We start from the raw sequence: 15,000 nt of genomic DNA on the forward strand, positions 1-15,000 counted from the left end.
AGCGCCCGGCTTCCACCAAACGCCCCTTACTACCTTTGGTCCACCTGGACAAATTAAGAATACCACCGACGATGAACAGACAAACTGTTCCGTGCATCGGCCGAAAGCGTGGGTCCTCTCCAGATTTGGAGTCCCGGTCAGTCCGGACCTCCCTCAATCCGGGGTCCGCCCTCGGCTGGTGAGCCCACTGATTGCCTGCTGGAGGAGGTCTCCTACAGCTGAATCGAATCGTCTGGCGGCAGCCTCAAAACGTACTAGTCGTTCCCCACATCCGAAATTTGGATCCACAGGAAGAGAGATTCTCGAATTGGTCATCGTAAGGCGCCGTCGAGAGGATGCCGATAACATACACAGATGAATAGTTGTACACAGCGATAATAACCTCGAATTATCCAAAGGATCGAAATCCGTGCAGGAAGGCCTCTCAGAGAGCCGAATTCGGTGGTGGCGCCTGCAGTAGGGACAACCCGGAACCTGACGGTGGGCCAGAATAGCTTGGACGCTGAGATCCGGACAAGAATCGTCAGTCCCTCTTTGTGTGCTTTGCTCCGGCGAACTTTTATCCTCAACGAGACCTCAAGGGTTCTCAGTGGATGACATCGAGGGTAGAGAGGGAGTAGAGAGAGAGAAGGTAAAGAGGTAGAGAGAGAAGGTAAAGAGGTAGAGAGAGAAGGTGGAGGCAGAGAGAGAAGGTAAAGAGGTAGAGAGAGAAGATGGGGGTAGAGAGAGAAGGTAGTGAGGTAGTGAGAGAAGATAAAGAGGTAGAGAGAGAAGATGGAGGTAGAGAGAGAAGGTAGTGAGGTAGAGAGAGAAGGTAAAGAGGTAGAGAGAAAAGGTGTAGAGGGGGCTGTAGTCGGTGATAGGCGAAGGTGTTGGTAGTAGCGGTCCGGTTATTTAGGGGGACTTCCTAATGTGGTAATAGACTTGTGGAGGTGTGGAAGAGGTAGGGAGGAGGGGGGAAAAGGACATTTCGTCAGGTCTCAGCTGGCCGCGTCTATATCTGTTGCACCCTCGCCTCGACATCGCTTCTGTTCGGACCGCGCCCCTGAGGGTTGTGCGCTAGGAGCCGCCGAATTTTTTTGCTTTCCTCTTCCAGGACCAGTTTCGATCTTATTATTATTTTTTTTTTCAAATTGGGCCCTGCCCGGAAGTGTTTGAGCCCATCAGGCCTTGAGCAGAGAACAGCGTGATGAGCTTCATTTAAATTGGTAAAGAAAAAGATGATAATGTAGGGCTTATAAGCTGAGGGATTCGTCAGTAAACTCGTGAAGTTATTGTCCTTAATCGGATTATCTTTCGAACTTTGTAGATTAGAAGCTCCGCTGGCTGCCAAGCACACTCGGTAGAGGCGAGCGAGGGCGCTGGCTGCACGGGCGTGGGCAGAGGGACGACAGTGAGGCAATAGAGGCTCAAAAAAAAAAAAAAAAAAAAAAAAAAAAAAAAAAAAAAAATTAGCAGGGCGGGTTAGTCTTTGTCTAAAGAACAGGTTTATTCTTCTCACCGTAACTGTTAAGAATTTAGCGTTGATAGTGAAAGTTGCGTGGCCACTGTTCCTCGCGCATTCCGTCGCTGTTGTGGTGCGAGAGAACGACTCTAGGGCTTCCTCGAGGCTCACCACAAAGTCCGAGGGACGAGGCCCAAATAATTTCTCCAAGGTACCGCTCGAGTAGTACTTCACGAACGTAAACATACGCTTGTATCAATGTAAACATCCTACCTGTACAGTCCCTCCCCCCCCAAAAAAAAAAAATAATAATAATAATAAAAATAAAATAAAATAAAAAATAGTCCTGAGGAATAGACGGGTACCCCTTCGTATAAGCTCTTTGTTATTAATTGGTGGGCTTGGATTGGAACTCCCACATGCTGCTTATAGCAAGGCATCGACGCGGAAGGAAAAGAATTGACGTCTAACATGTGCGTGACATGTGAACCAACGTCCGCTCTCATCCACCCGTGTTTCCTACTCCATCGGTGGCGTCCCACAGTGATCACAGGAGAACACACGAGGCTTCTCTGTACTGTATACGTAGGCACTTCGATAAAGGGACATGCACACACAAACAAACAAACAAACACACACGCACACACACACACGCACACACACACACACACACACACACACACACACACACACACACACACACACACACACACGTATACATATATGTAATACACACACACACGTATATATATATATGTAATACACACACACACATATATACACATATATACACTCAGAAAGAGAGAAGATGTGAATATTCTTATGTAAATACACGTCCGTGCGAGCATAGTACGATGATGCGCTTGAACGGCTGGTGTTCCGCAGCGACGTCGCGCCGCGTGCGGATTGTTCCGAACGGAAACGGACGCCCGGCGGAAGCGTTGGATCAAGAGGCGTAGGGCGGGAGGGCGGGGGTGTTCACATTTGTGACAGCTTTGTGATGATCACATTGTATTCATATTCTTGTTTTTTCTCTCTCAAAGGACACACACTGTGAAATAAAAAAGGAAAAAAACAACTTTGATTATGTAGAAGGACGAGTATTTCGTGCCCTCATTGCCAAAGACAAAAAGTGATATTATTTTTTTTTTTTTTTGGAAAATGGTTCTGTGACCAAGTCGACGAAGACCTTGTAACTGAAGGTGACTGAAGTCGTCGTTACAGGCAAAGACCAAGTGTGTCTTCCAGGAAAAGAAAGAAAAAAAGAAAGAAAGAATGCGCGTGAAAGTGAGAAAGACGTGTCGTGTCACGTGTCCGAAATATCTCTGACGACCAGCCAGAATCCTCCTCGGGGTCACCCTGAGCGTGGACAACCACCTTAGAGGCCGCTGGTTCTCGTCAAATTAGAGAACGTTACGTTTCTGAAAGACAAAAAAAAAAAAAAAAGGAAAGGTGTCGGGAGTAGAGAGAAGAGGCAGAAGAGAAAAAAAAAGTAAACAAATTTAAAAATGAAAAAAATGATAAAGAGGAAAAGAGGAACCTAAGCGAGGACGACCCGATTGTCACCAAGAACCGGAAGAGGATCTGCAGAAGAGCGAGGACGGGTGGGAGTGAGCGAGTGGCTCGCCTTCCGTCAGCCCAGGAGGAGAGGTCGTGGGGAGAGCCGTCGTCGGAGAGAAGTCAGACCCGGGCGAACTGTTGGAGAGGCAAGACCGAGGGAGTGGTGTGAGAGCGAGTGAGGCCCTCTTCTTCTTCCCGCGCGCGCACGAGCAGCGATGCCAGCTGCCCCGATGGAGGATGACTCTCACGGACGGGTCCCGTTGCCACCACTGCCACATCCACGCCCCCATCCCCCTCAATGCCCTCATCCGCACCCACCCACTCCGGTCCCACAGTCAGTGCCCCCCCAATGGCCGGAGCTCGTCTCAAGCGGAACAGCAGCAGCAGACGTCGTCCTTCTCCGTTCCCGCTGGTGCCGCGAGCACACTCAGCCGGACCAGCCAGACCCTGAGGCATGGTTCCAGGAGCGGCGGCGGCATCGGCGCCAGTACGCTGCGTAGCGACAAGTCAAGCCGGAGCACCCTTCGGACGCATACGCTGCCCCGCCTGGGCCCTGTGCTCTCAGCCCACGGCCCCCAGCTGCCTCGCCCGGGTCGTGTGGACACGGTTCCCGTCCACAGAGGAGTCGCCGTCGAGAGGACCTTGTCGGGAGGAGGAGTAGGAGTCCTCGACGAGGGAAGGCGGAAGGAGGAGGCATCAAAGACTTTGCGTTCTATTGCGGGTAGTACTAGTGAAAAAGACATTGTCCTAAGGGAGGAGAAGAAGAAGAAGAAGAACAAAAATTTCGGGGCACACGCTGCCCTCCTCATTTGCGCTTATTCCGTCCTGGTAAGGAGACCGGGAGGGCCCTTCCGGAGCACCTCTTTCTCACCCTCTCTTACTCTCTCTCGCTTTCTCTTTCTTTTTCTCCTTCTCTCTCTATTTCTCTCTATCTCTCTCTATCTCCCTCTCTCTCTCTTTCCTCCCCCGGGGGTCGCCTGGCTCTGGGGAGAGCCCGGTCGACCGGTCAAACATGAGCTCGCATATATGCAAAGTTCTAAAAAGGGATTTTTTTTTTGCAACAATTAGAAATAAAATTAGTGTGTATGTGTGTGTGTATGTGTGTGTCTAGTCTTTTCATTAACTGAACTTTTGTCATAAACAAGTTGTCTATAAGACGAGATTGGATGGAAGAGTACTACATCCCTCTTTGGAAATGAATCGTGTTGTCCCAGTCAACACTCTCTCTCTCCTGATGAAGCGATTCTACCTAATTCCCTTGCACTCGAGACCGACCTCGTAACTCACTCGACCCTTTTTCTCATTTCAGTTGGTCCTGGCCGTCGTGATCGGCGTCGTTGTCGCGCAGCAGCAGGGTGTCGAACGGCGCACACGCGGTCGTCGTTTACGCCAGCAAGCTCCTGTGCCGCTGCCCGCCAGCATCCAGGGAGCCGGACTAGCCCCGGAACGGAGAGGCCGCGTTCGAAGACCCGTGGCCCCTGCACCCACTCTCCCGCAGGTCCGCATCCGTCCAGGATCCGCTCGGTTCGCTCCCCAGGCGGAACAGCCCATCAGCGTCCGTGCACCGCCTCCACCTCCCCCTTCTGTTCGCCGCCCCGCCCCCATCCCGCCACCCGCCCCACCCCCGCCCCAAGACATCCTTGACTTCGACTACATCGACTACGACGTCGTGCAGGAGGACAAGGCGACCACCCTGGACCGCTCGCCTCTCTTCGAATCGCCCCTGAGGCAAGCTCCCGAGCCAGTCCGGGCCGCTCCTCCTCGTTCTGCCCCGCGACCACCGCCACCCCCTCCACGCGCCCCCGCACCTATCCCTAGGCCCGCTCCCGCTCCCGCCCCCGCCCCCGCACCCCGCCCCTCACGTCCTCGTAGCTCTGCCCCTCTATCAAACATCGAGGTCGAGTTCAATCTGGACCCCAACAGGGAGCCCATCCGTGGCCTGAGGGAACCCGATGTCCAGATCGTGAAGTCGTGGTCCCACAGCAACCCCGACGGCACCTTCTCCTGGGGCTACCTAGACTCGAGTGGGACCTTTAAGAACGAGACCCGTGGGCTGGACTGCGTCGTGCGGGGCACCTACGGGTACTACGACGACAAGACAGGAGAACCCCTCCAGTTCAACTACCAGTCCGGGAACCCTTGCGACCCGGATGCGACGAAGGACTATTACGACTACGACCTCCTCGGGTTCCCTGTGACCGAGAGTGAGCGCCCGCGGGGACGGGACCGCCAGGGCTAACGACGAAGCCTTAAACTACTAAATCTTCCAACGCGGGGACGCCCTCTCGGCCGACCGAACGAAAACTTCTCGACGTTCGCCAGAATAATACATCATAAGGGCGTCACCGTGATGGGGGTAGGGAGAGAGAACGGGGTGTGGGGAGAAGGATCGAGTCAGCTTTGATCAACCTCTTCACCACGGTACGGCGGAGCCACAGCTGATTTGCAGCGTCATCTGAAGTTCCTGTGGGCAAAGAGGCGAAGCTAAATCCTCCTCTTTCTCCTCCTCCTCCTCCTCCCCTTCCTCCTCTTTCTCTTCCTCCCCTTCCTTTTCCTCCTTTTCCTCCTTTTCCTCCTCTTTCTGAGGATGATATTTTAGTATTTCAGTTCTGCAGAGGATCAGGTAAAAACAATCCTCTGCGGGGATCCGTCACAAACGATGGTGAAGAACTCCATTGGATGTTGTGATACTGTAGATTTATTCACAATAAAAGTATATTTAAATTTATCGATGGTGACTTAATTGCTCTCCCTTTCTGTGGTCGGAAACGATCATGTTCTCATGCACGTAATCCCTGTTCGTGCACATCAAACGAGTTTACAATGAGGCCAAATGTCCGGACACGGGTCACTTAAAACACTACGAATTATCACAATAGAATGAAAAAAACCCAACAACATTAGGACAATAAATGAATCTACTGTTGTCCAGTCACCCTGATAACAACAGATGGACCCGCCCCTTTCTCGGTGTTTGCCTGAGATTGGCCACCATCCTTCGGCTCAACGAAGACTGGTTGACTAAAAATCGCCTCAGCTCACGGATATTGTCACGCTACTCAATCACAGACAGAAATGAGGGCTGGACAACTTTGGTATTTTCAAGATGAAAAGTCAGTAACCAAGCATCTGTGCATTCGGTCAAGAGGAGGGTTTCTTACCCTCAGCCTGTATACAGTGTTTAAGAAGAAGGTCAAGCATAAGTACACTTGGGAAAAGGTGTCGTATGGAAAAGATGATTGATAAGACACTAATGGATTATGTAGTGGTATTCAAAGGAAGATAGGAAGAGCTCTGGGTGCTCATGTTTTTAGGGGAGAGAATGAGGGAATGTCAGATAATTTTTTGTTGAAAGTTAAATTGAGGGTGAAGGATAAAAGAAAGAGGAAAAGGGCGGAAGGTAGAGAAGTGCTTAGAGTAAACGTTTTAAATGAAAATGAAAATGAGTACTAGGAGAAGCTGAGAGAAGTATGAGAGGTTGTGAAGGATAGAGTAGAGGTGGGAATGAAAGAGGAAAGGATATGTTTCAAAGAGAAAGTGACATGGTGTTCAAAGATGGTATGTGGAACGAGGAGGATGAGAGGGAATAGAAGGAAGTGTAGTGATTGGTAGGATAAGTGAAGATGGGATTGGTGGCAAAGTGGGACTCGGGAAGTATATGAAAGGTACAAGGAAAAAAGAAAATAAGCAAAATATAAGATGAAGGAGTCAAAGAGGAGAGCAGACGTAAAATGGAACAGGAGTATGACAAAACTTTAAAAATAGTGAAAAAATAATTTGGAAAGAAGCTAAGAGAGGAAAGGGGGTGAGTCAAGCAGTGGGAAAAAGGTAAGATGTGTATATGGACAGATGTTATTGAAAGTGAAGGTGTTGAGGGGAAGATAGGTAGAATATTTTTGAGTGCCGTTGAATGTGGAAGAGGATAGGGCGGGATTGATTGTGGCAGTGGGAAGGGCTAAGAAAATGACGGTAATGGGAGAAGAAAATGAAAGAGATGTGAGAAAAGATGAAGTACAAGGAGCCTTGAAGGAAGATGATAATACTGGTAAGGCACCTGGGTTGGAATGGCATCATGAGGAGCGTCTGAAAAAGGGAGGTACAGTCATAGTGGACTGACTAATGAGGTTGTTCAATGTGTGTCTAAGGGAGGGGAGAGTGCCAGAGGACTGGAGAGTGCCTGTGTAGTTCCACTTTACAAAGGAAAAGGGGACAAATGTGATTTTAATAGTTTTGGAGGGATCGGTTTGTTGAATGTAGTTGGGAAGACTTATTGGAGGGTTTTGATTGAGAGGATTATGAGAGTAACAGAGGGAGTAATTTGTGAGAATCAGTGTGGGTTTAGGAAAGGCAGAGGACGTGTGGATAATTTTTTTTTGTGGTAAGGTAGCTTTGTGAGAAGGCTTTCGGGTCTACGGCATCAAAGACGGAGGTCTCAATGTAACGCATACATGCCTGGGTAAATAAAACACCTAGAGGGTTGCCCATAGCTACACCATTGATTTGGAAATACATTATGCCTGAGGAGCATATGAACCCCAAAACACCGTCACCAGTTATACAAAACAACTTGGCAGGAGTAAAGGGTAGATTAAAACAAAGTAATGTTGCGTACAATTACTCTTGTACTTTCAACAAAGACAATGCGCTTTGTAATGAAGAGCATATTGGCCACACAACTCAAAATTTGTCACAGCGGCTCGCATATCATCCAAATAGAGTAATAAAATCACATCTCACAAAAGCGTACAAGACAAACATATCGCTGGATGATTTGAACAATAACACAATAATGAATACAAAGAACTACAAAAAGATCAAATTAAAATGTTTGGAAGCCGTGTTAGTATGAAATTACCTACCGGCAATAAACACAATATGTTAAGAACCCCGGTGCATCAAGGAGATACTAACTAGCAATTCGTTGTCCGCAGTAGCTCTCCCAACGAATCTTGTAGAGTGGTATATAAGATACCTAAAGTCTAGACGCGAAGTCGTAAGTTATGTATTTGTTTTTATAGTCAAACCTATTATGGATTCAATTGATAATATTATGTTCTCACTTCCTCCTATAGAGAAGAAACTGGCGAAAAGGATAGAAAGCATAAACAAGAAAATCACCAAAGCTGAGTATGATGCATTATTGAATAGAAAATGCATTAAAGAAAACCTACTCCCTAAATTCACTAGTATATATATATATATATATATATATATATATATATATATATATATATATATATATATATATATGTGTGTGTGTGTGTGTGTGTGTGTGTGTGTGTGTGTGTGTGGGTGTGTGTGTGTGTGTGTGTGTGTGTGTGTGTGTGTGTGTGTGTGTGTGTGTGTGTGTGTGTGTGTGTGTGTGTGTGTTTTGTACGCGCGTTTGTGTGTGTGTGTATCTCCGTGCGTGTTCTTATCCGTGTATGTAAGTATGTTTGTGTGTGTGTATTCACCTTGGTATTCACCTTGGTCTTTGGATCACGTGTTAGACTCGTGATCGACAGCTATTTCCCTCCCGGAAGAGAGCTCAGAGCTCGTATGACCGATCTATGGGTAATGCTATGACCTTTCACATATGTGTGTGTGTGTGTGTGTGTGTGTGTGTGTGTGTGTGTGTGTGTGTGTGTGTGTGTGTGTGTGTGTGTGTGTGTGTGTGTGTGTGTGTGTGTGTGTATGTATGTATGTATGTATATATATATATATACAAACCATGTTATTTGTAATCAGGAAAAATGCACAGCATTCCTTGGTGCAGAGATTTAAGTTATCGAAAAGCGACCAAACTCTTCTTTGGACTCCTGAAGTCACGTACAAAGGTTTACCCGCGAAAACGGAACAAACAACAAGAACCGGTTTACCAACAAAGTGGTTAACGGTTGGAGATTTAGTAATAATGTAGTAAGCACTGAAACAATTGATTGTTTTAGGAGAAGGTGAGATAGTTTATGGATAGGGGTGACAGGTGATAAAGGACATGGAACTGCCTAGTGTAAGCCTTATGGTCTCTTGCAGTATCCTCCTTTCTTAGGTTTTGGTGTTCTTTAGTCGTCGTGGTTAGAAAAAATAAAAAAAGAGAGAAAAAGAGAGCATTTTAATCTTGTTTACAATCGGGTTCAATCTATGTTGATATGCCTGATACCTGACCAGAAAATGTCGCCATCTAGTTTTCTTGATTAGATTTAGTCTGCGCTGGCCAGCCACGAGAGAGAGAGAGAGAGAGAGAGAGAGAGAGAGAGAGAGAGAGAGAGAGAGAGAGAGAGAGAGAGAGAGAGAGAGAGAGAGAGAGAGAGAGAAACGCTTACCTGTAGCTATCCTCGACAGTGGGGTTTTTGATATATTTTCAGCTCCAGGAAATAAAGATAAATTCTTCTCTCAGTCTGTCCCCAACATCTTCCACAGCGTATGGAAACTACAGAATAGAATCGTGTCGCTGGAAACGAGAAAAGGAAACAACTATTGCCTGGTAGTAGAATGTGCTGATCTATCAGAAGGAAATGGAAATGTGGGCTCTTGCGGGCTGACATCAATCCTGCGGGCTCCCGTTGCCCGGTGGGTCCAGCCATCTCCCCTAGGCTAACGACAGTCGCAGTTCGTGAAAATGACTTTACAATAATAAGTCGAAAAAAGAGTACCATGGTTCCATGAGCATGATCTATGTTACATTGTCATCAGCGCAGAGGGATGTAAGACAATGGCGACCCTCTGTGTGTGTGTGTGTTCTTTTTTTCTTCCTCTCTTTTTACATCCCCGTACGTGACAAGGCATGTCCATCGCGGGACACCACCACTGCCGCAAAGGTTCCCTTCCCTCCAAAAACACTCATGTTGTCCATATTATGACGTACTCGTGTCCTTGGCTGTTGTGTCTTAGTGTAGAGGTAAGAGGGGAGGGCAAGGGCGCAAGCCTACACTCTCATCTAAAACAGCGTTCCATAACCTGGGGTGCTGAAATAAATTTTAGGGGGTGCTATGAATTGCTTGAATACATACATACATACCAAAGGCTTTTTCCCCCTTACACAGGAGGTAGCCAAAAGACAAAGACTTGAATACATGGTGGTAAAATACCACATCTATGCTCTTTTTTGTTTTTCTCGGGTTTTCTTATTTCTTTTAACAACTATGATGGCAGTTGGTTTTAGTTTTGTGGAATCAATAAAACAAATGATCAAGCGGTGTTTCACTTCACTTTCATTTGTCCTTCTAGTAATCAGATGTCGACTAGAGTTAGTGGATGCTAAACTGCCTAGACATGACTACAGGGGTGCTTTTAGGGTCGGAAAAGCTTAAGAAAAGCTGTATAGGCTAATTGGATGTGTGTAATACGAGGGCACTGAAGGTAAATTCATCGTGAAATCTACTACGTTATGTCAAGGAGGAAATGGACTGGTTTAAGGGAGAACCATTTGACACGACCGTGGATGTACCAAGAGAATGTAGATTAGCAGAAGTTACCCCAATCTGAAGAAAGAGAAAATAGCGAAAACCAAAAACCTCAGAACTGCAGGTCAGTGAGTATGACCTTGATCATAAGATGACGAATACAGTGACAAGAGATGCCTTAGAACGTAACTTAGAGAACAGCTTTATAATAAGTGACATTGCACTACTAACCTTCTATAACTCTACAGCAGAATACGACAGAGGGTGTGGTATAGGTTTAATATATCTAAGACCTTGAAAAAGCTTTTGTCACTGTCCCGCATAACAGGCTACTAACTAAACCCGCTTCGAATGGAATAAGAGTTAACCTGCTAAGCTGGATTAGAAACCAGTTGAACAGGCGTAAACAACAAGTTGGTCTGAATGGCATCACTTCCAACAGGAAAGTTACGAGTGGAGTTCCTCAGGGTTCCGTTTTTAGGCCACTACTATTCAAACTCTATTTAACGACATTGATTGTAGACCTACAGTCTCCAAATTCACTGATGTGCAATAGCAAAAGATAACTCGTATCAACAGGGTATTCAAGGACATTTAGAAAAACTAGAGCAATGGTCTCAAAAGCGGCTAATGAAATGAAAAGCAAGTAAAGGATTTTGATGTATTTATTATCAATAACAACCTTAGAACTTCATAGCTTTATTTTCTGTCCTAGAGAAAGTAAATTGTATATTGCATCGATAACGTGATTCTTTTATTTCAGAAGTCCAGTTATCATCATGCAATTCTATAGATCACTTGTTTGTCCAAACATGGAATATACTCTTGCCTATATGGTCTCCATATCTCACTAAAAACATTGGTTTAATAGAAAGAGTGCAGCGGTGAACCACAAAACTCATAAAAGAACATAAGAATGGAGGGGACTGGAAGAGACCATGAGGCCTACACTAGGTAGTTTCATACCCATTACCACTTATCATCGTCACCCATAAAGTTATTTAATCTTCCTTTAAAACAACCGATGTTTTCAGCGCTCACTACATGGTTAATAACTCGTACCAAACACAAGAAACAAAACATACGAAAGTCGCTTAAAAGACGTTAACCTATTCTTTCTGAAAAGCAAAGACTCTTCAGGGGAGGGCAATACAAACCTTTGGAATTTTAATTGGAATCAGTAACATCGACATTGAATATATATCTCACACTATTTATTAACCGGGCAAGAAATGCCTAAAACTGGCAGGACGTAGATTCAACCTAAAAGTAGATAGAAACAGTTTTCCCAACTGCTTCACCAATGAATGTAATAATCTTTCAGTCGAGGCAATTCAATGTAATACAATTTGAATTTTTAACATTCACTTGGATAAACACCTAAGCAAGATTTTTTTCCATACGACCTTACGAACCGAAAGGTCTCCAGTCAACCTTCATGCTGTATCCTTAATTGTAACAAAATAACAAAAATGTGGTGAACGACTTTCGAGAGATTCCATGACTGGAAATCTGCTGGCACGCACGTATTGCTGAGCTGCCAATCTGCAAAGCTGATCGCAAGTGGCACCGCCCGTCTCCTTCAACTGTGGCATTTGAGCAAACTACTCGTCCGAGCACATTCTCGAGACAAATGACGAAGCGCGATGTGGCATGCGACCTACCATGTACGGCTGATTACATCATATCCCGATCCCCGCATGCGGGTGATTTCAATGCCCATGTCCAGGTGGGGCACTGGCGCGTGGAACTCCGGCGTTCCCACCCGCTGTGTGTTCCGCCCGACCCAACCGCTTTCCTTGTAGCAAAAAGCAAAGAAGCGTCGACGACATGAGGCATGGGTCAGAATCTCATCATCATCATCACCAACTGGGGTCATACGCCAAGGAGCGCGTTGCTTTACTCGCATGCCGGCGCTAGTCTCTCCGAGGAACAAGCTCCCATGCAGACACCCACCCTTCCTAATTCAAACAATTCTCGACAGGTTCGATCAACTTGCCCCCTGCCATGAATTCTGCCTCAGTGGCCCTACGAAAAAGGAAATAGGGGATTTACGATTGGCTCCTCCCGTCCAGACTGATTGGAAATGTCTGCATTGGCGGCGGATGATTTGGGTCATTGAACATTATCATAACACGGCACTCGGTGTGGCAATACAGGTACTTTGCAACGTGAGTACATCTAGGAGACTTGAACTGCTTCACCTCAAAGTTGGAACCTCTCTGGCGATTGCCATCTGTAAGTGCAATGGGTTCGAATGCGCGCTGGCCGAGCGGGTTAAAGCGCCGCTATTTGTGACGGAGGTCGAGGTGACGGCAGTTCGAACCCTGCCACCAGAGAGTTGGACCAAGGGCATGGTTAATTCAATTCCACGCCACAAAGTCCTCTATAATGGACGCCATTCTAGCCTCCTGATAGGGGGAAGTTTACGACATTGAACTGATTTATCAAATGTAATCAGTAGCATGAGAGTTTGGGCGCGAGAGAGCTAAAGAGGATGGTTGATAGGAGGAATGGTAGAAGATTTTTTTTTTTTTTTTTTGTGGAAAGGAATGAAGAAATGATGAGTGACTTGGTCCGTAGGGGTGTTACTGACGTCCCTGAAATAATGACTTTATCACACTGGGCTATTTTCCCTCCGACCTCCAATTCATTGCCGGCACCGCCCATCGTCAGAACTTCCGCCGTAAAACCACTAAGGCAAACTATTCTATTTTCTCAACAGTTTACATAGAATCTCATTTGATATGCTGGAGGAAAAATAGCTTGGTGTGATAATCTCTTTACTGAGACTCTTTCAGAGATAGCAGAGGTGAAGGTTACAGTTAAGTGAACTGGGGAAGTCGAGTGCGCGCATTGAGGCTTCGGGCATATTGAGGTTTAAGAAGGAAATAGGCAAGAACTGGTTTACCAACAGAAATATTAACGAATGAAGTAAACTTAGCAACCATGTATGAGCGCTGAAACAAGTGGTTGTTTTAAGATCAGATCAAATAACTTTATGGGTAGGGATGGCAGGTGGTGCGGGGTATGGAACTGCCTAGTATAGGCCTTATGGTCTCTTGCAATCTCCTCCATTTTTATGAATCTTTGTGCCAGGTGGTGAGTTCGAGCCTCATCTGAGCCTTGGATGCCTTTAAAGCCACCAGATTTTCTGTGCCCCAGTAATGTAACTGAAAGGTCTAAACCACGCAAAAGGTCACACAATTTTTTTTTCTCTTGAATGCGAACAAGAAGCTACTTTGTGTTTAATAAATTTCTCCTCGGTGGACGGAAAGGTCATGGCGACCATTGTGAATATGTATTGCTGGCGGTGGCCTAGCGGGTACTCGCGCGTAGATGATCGTGAGTTCGATTCCCGGGACCCGCTGAGGGATATGTCACGGGGGTTCCCTACAGTACTGGCCAGGAGGGCTGGGAGGCGACCCAAACATCGACCTTAAAAAAAAAAAAAAAAAAAAAAAAAAAAAAATTGTCTTGCTGAAACTGACAGGGGTTTCTCACTTCCCATTTTGTGAGAATGGGGTGGTGAGATGTTGAAGTGGTACAGGTGCTCGACGCACAAGGGTACTAAAGAAAACGTCACACTGTTCCATCTCTTGGGTAAAGTTGCAGAAAATGAGGATTTTCGCATTTGCAGGAGGTCCTTGGGGACACAGGTGCCTCCTCGGGTATCTCGTGTCTCTTGATAAAAAAAAAAAAAAAAAAAAAAAAAGTCAAGGGGTGCTAAGGTCTGGTGAACGGGGAGGCCATTTCACATGACCAAGTTAGTTATAGATAGTGATATTTCGTATGTGTCCAGACTTTAGGGGCACCCTGTATATGTGAGGAACCTCGTTTTCTGTAGCTCTGTCCAATAGATGGAATAGTACGGCGTTCAAGGATCCCTTACCTTTACAAATCATTCCTCTCGATGCTTCGTTCATTCCCGTAAAAAAAAAAAAAAAAAAAAAAAAAAAAAAAAAATGAATCCTTTTCTGCTGGTGTCAATTTTTCCTACATTATGGATCTCGTCCTCAGTTGGCCGTTGTGTCCTTTTCAGATACTTCTTCCATCCCTCGCGAGGTCCCCCTCTCCCCCTCCCCCTCTTCCCCCCTCCCCCTCCCCCTCCCCACTCCCTCGTCTCTCTACCAGTGCCTACTGACCCATTGGAGAATGTCAGTTGGCTTGACTCAGTGCCCTCTGAGATTAAGAGTTTTAAAAGCAAGCTGAAGACTTATCTGTTCTCTATATGCTATGATCAGGAAGACTTGATGATTAACGAAAGACTCGATCTGTGATTTGTTCTACATGGGTGCGGTCTAAAGGACCATCTTGGCGGAGAGGGACCCGTTAGATAAATAGAAAATAGACAGATGGCTCATATCTATTCATCTTATAAATAGATAGATGGCTCAGGGTGGTTGACAGAAGGTGGATATAGACCCCAGACGGAAGAAGATCGAAATGAAGGCGACATTATTATTGTTATCATTTGTCTGTTTATTATTATCTGCTTGATTTTCATTTATTATTAGTTATATGTCAATTTATTATTATTTACTGTTTACCTGTTTGTTTATTATTTAACTATACTTATGCATGTATTTATCTATTTTATTTATTTATTATTTA

General features: G+C 45.9%; 1 protein-coding gene across 2 annotated transcripts in view; it reads left to right on the forward strand.

Annotated features, from left to right (window-relative positions):
- LOC143024683 (uncharacterized) overlaps positions 1-5,726 on the forward strand; it is a 191,665-nt gene extending 185,939 nt beyond the window's left edge. For both annotated transcript variants that reach the window (XM_076183682.1, XM_076183683.1), the window contains one exon: positions 4,314-5,726. In XM_076183682.1, coding sequence (XP_076039797.1) covers positions 4,314-5,243 — 930 coding nt within the window. In that variant the 3' untranslated portion in view covers positions 5,244-5,726. The remainder of the gene's footprint in view (positions 1-4,313) is intronic.
- The last annotated feature ends 9,274 nt before the right edge of the window (positions 5,727-15,000 follow it).

The sequence above is a fragment of the Oratosquilla oratoria genome, chromosome 4, assembly GCF_046742065.1.
Source record: "Oratosquilla oratoria isolate Oo_2021 chromosome 4, ASM4674206v1, whole genome shotgun sequence".
NCBI lineage: Eukaryota > Metazoa > Arthropoda > Malacostraca > Stomatopoda > Squillidae > Oratosquilla > Oratosquilla oratoria.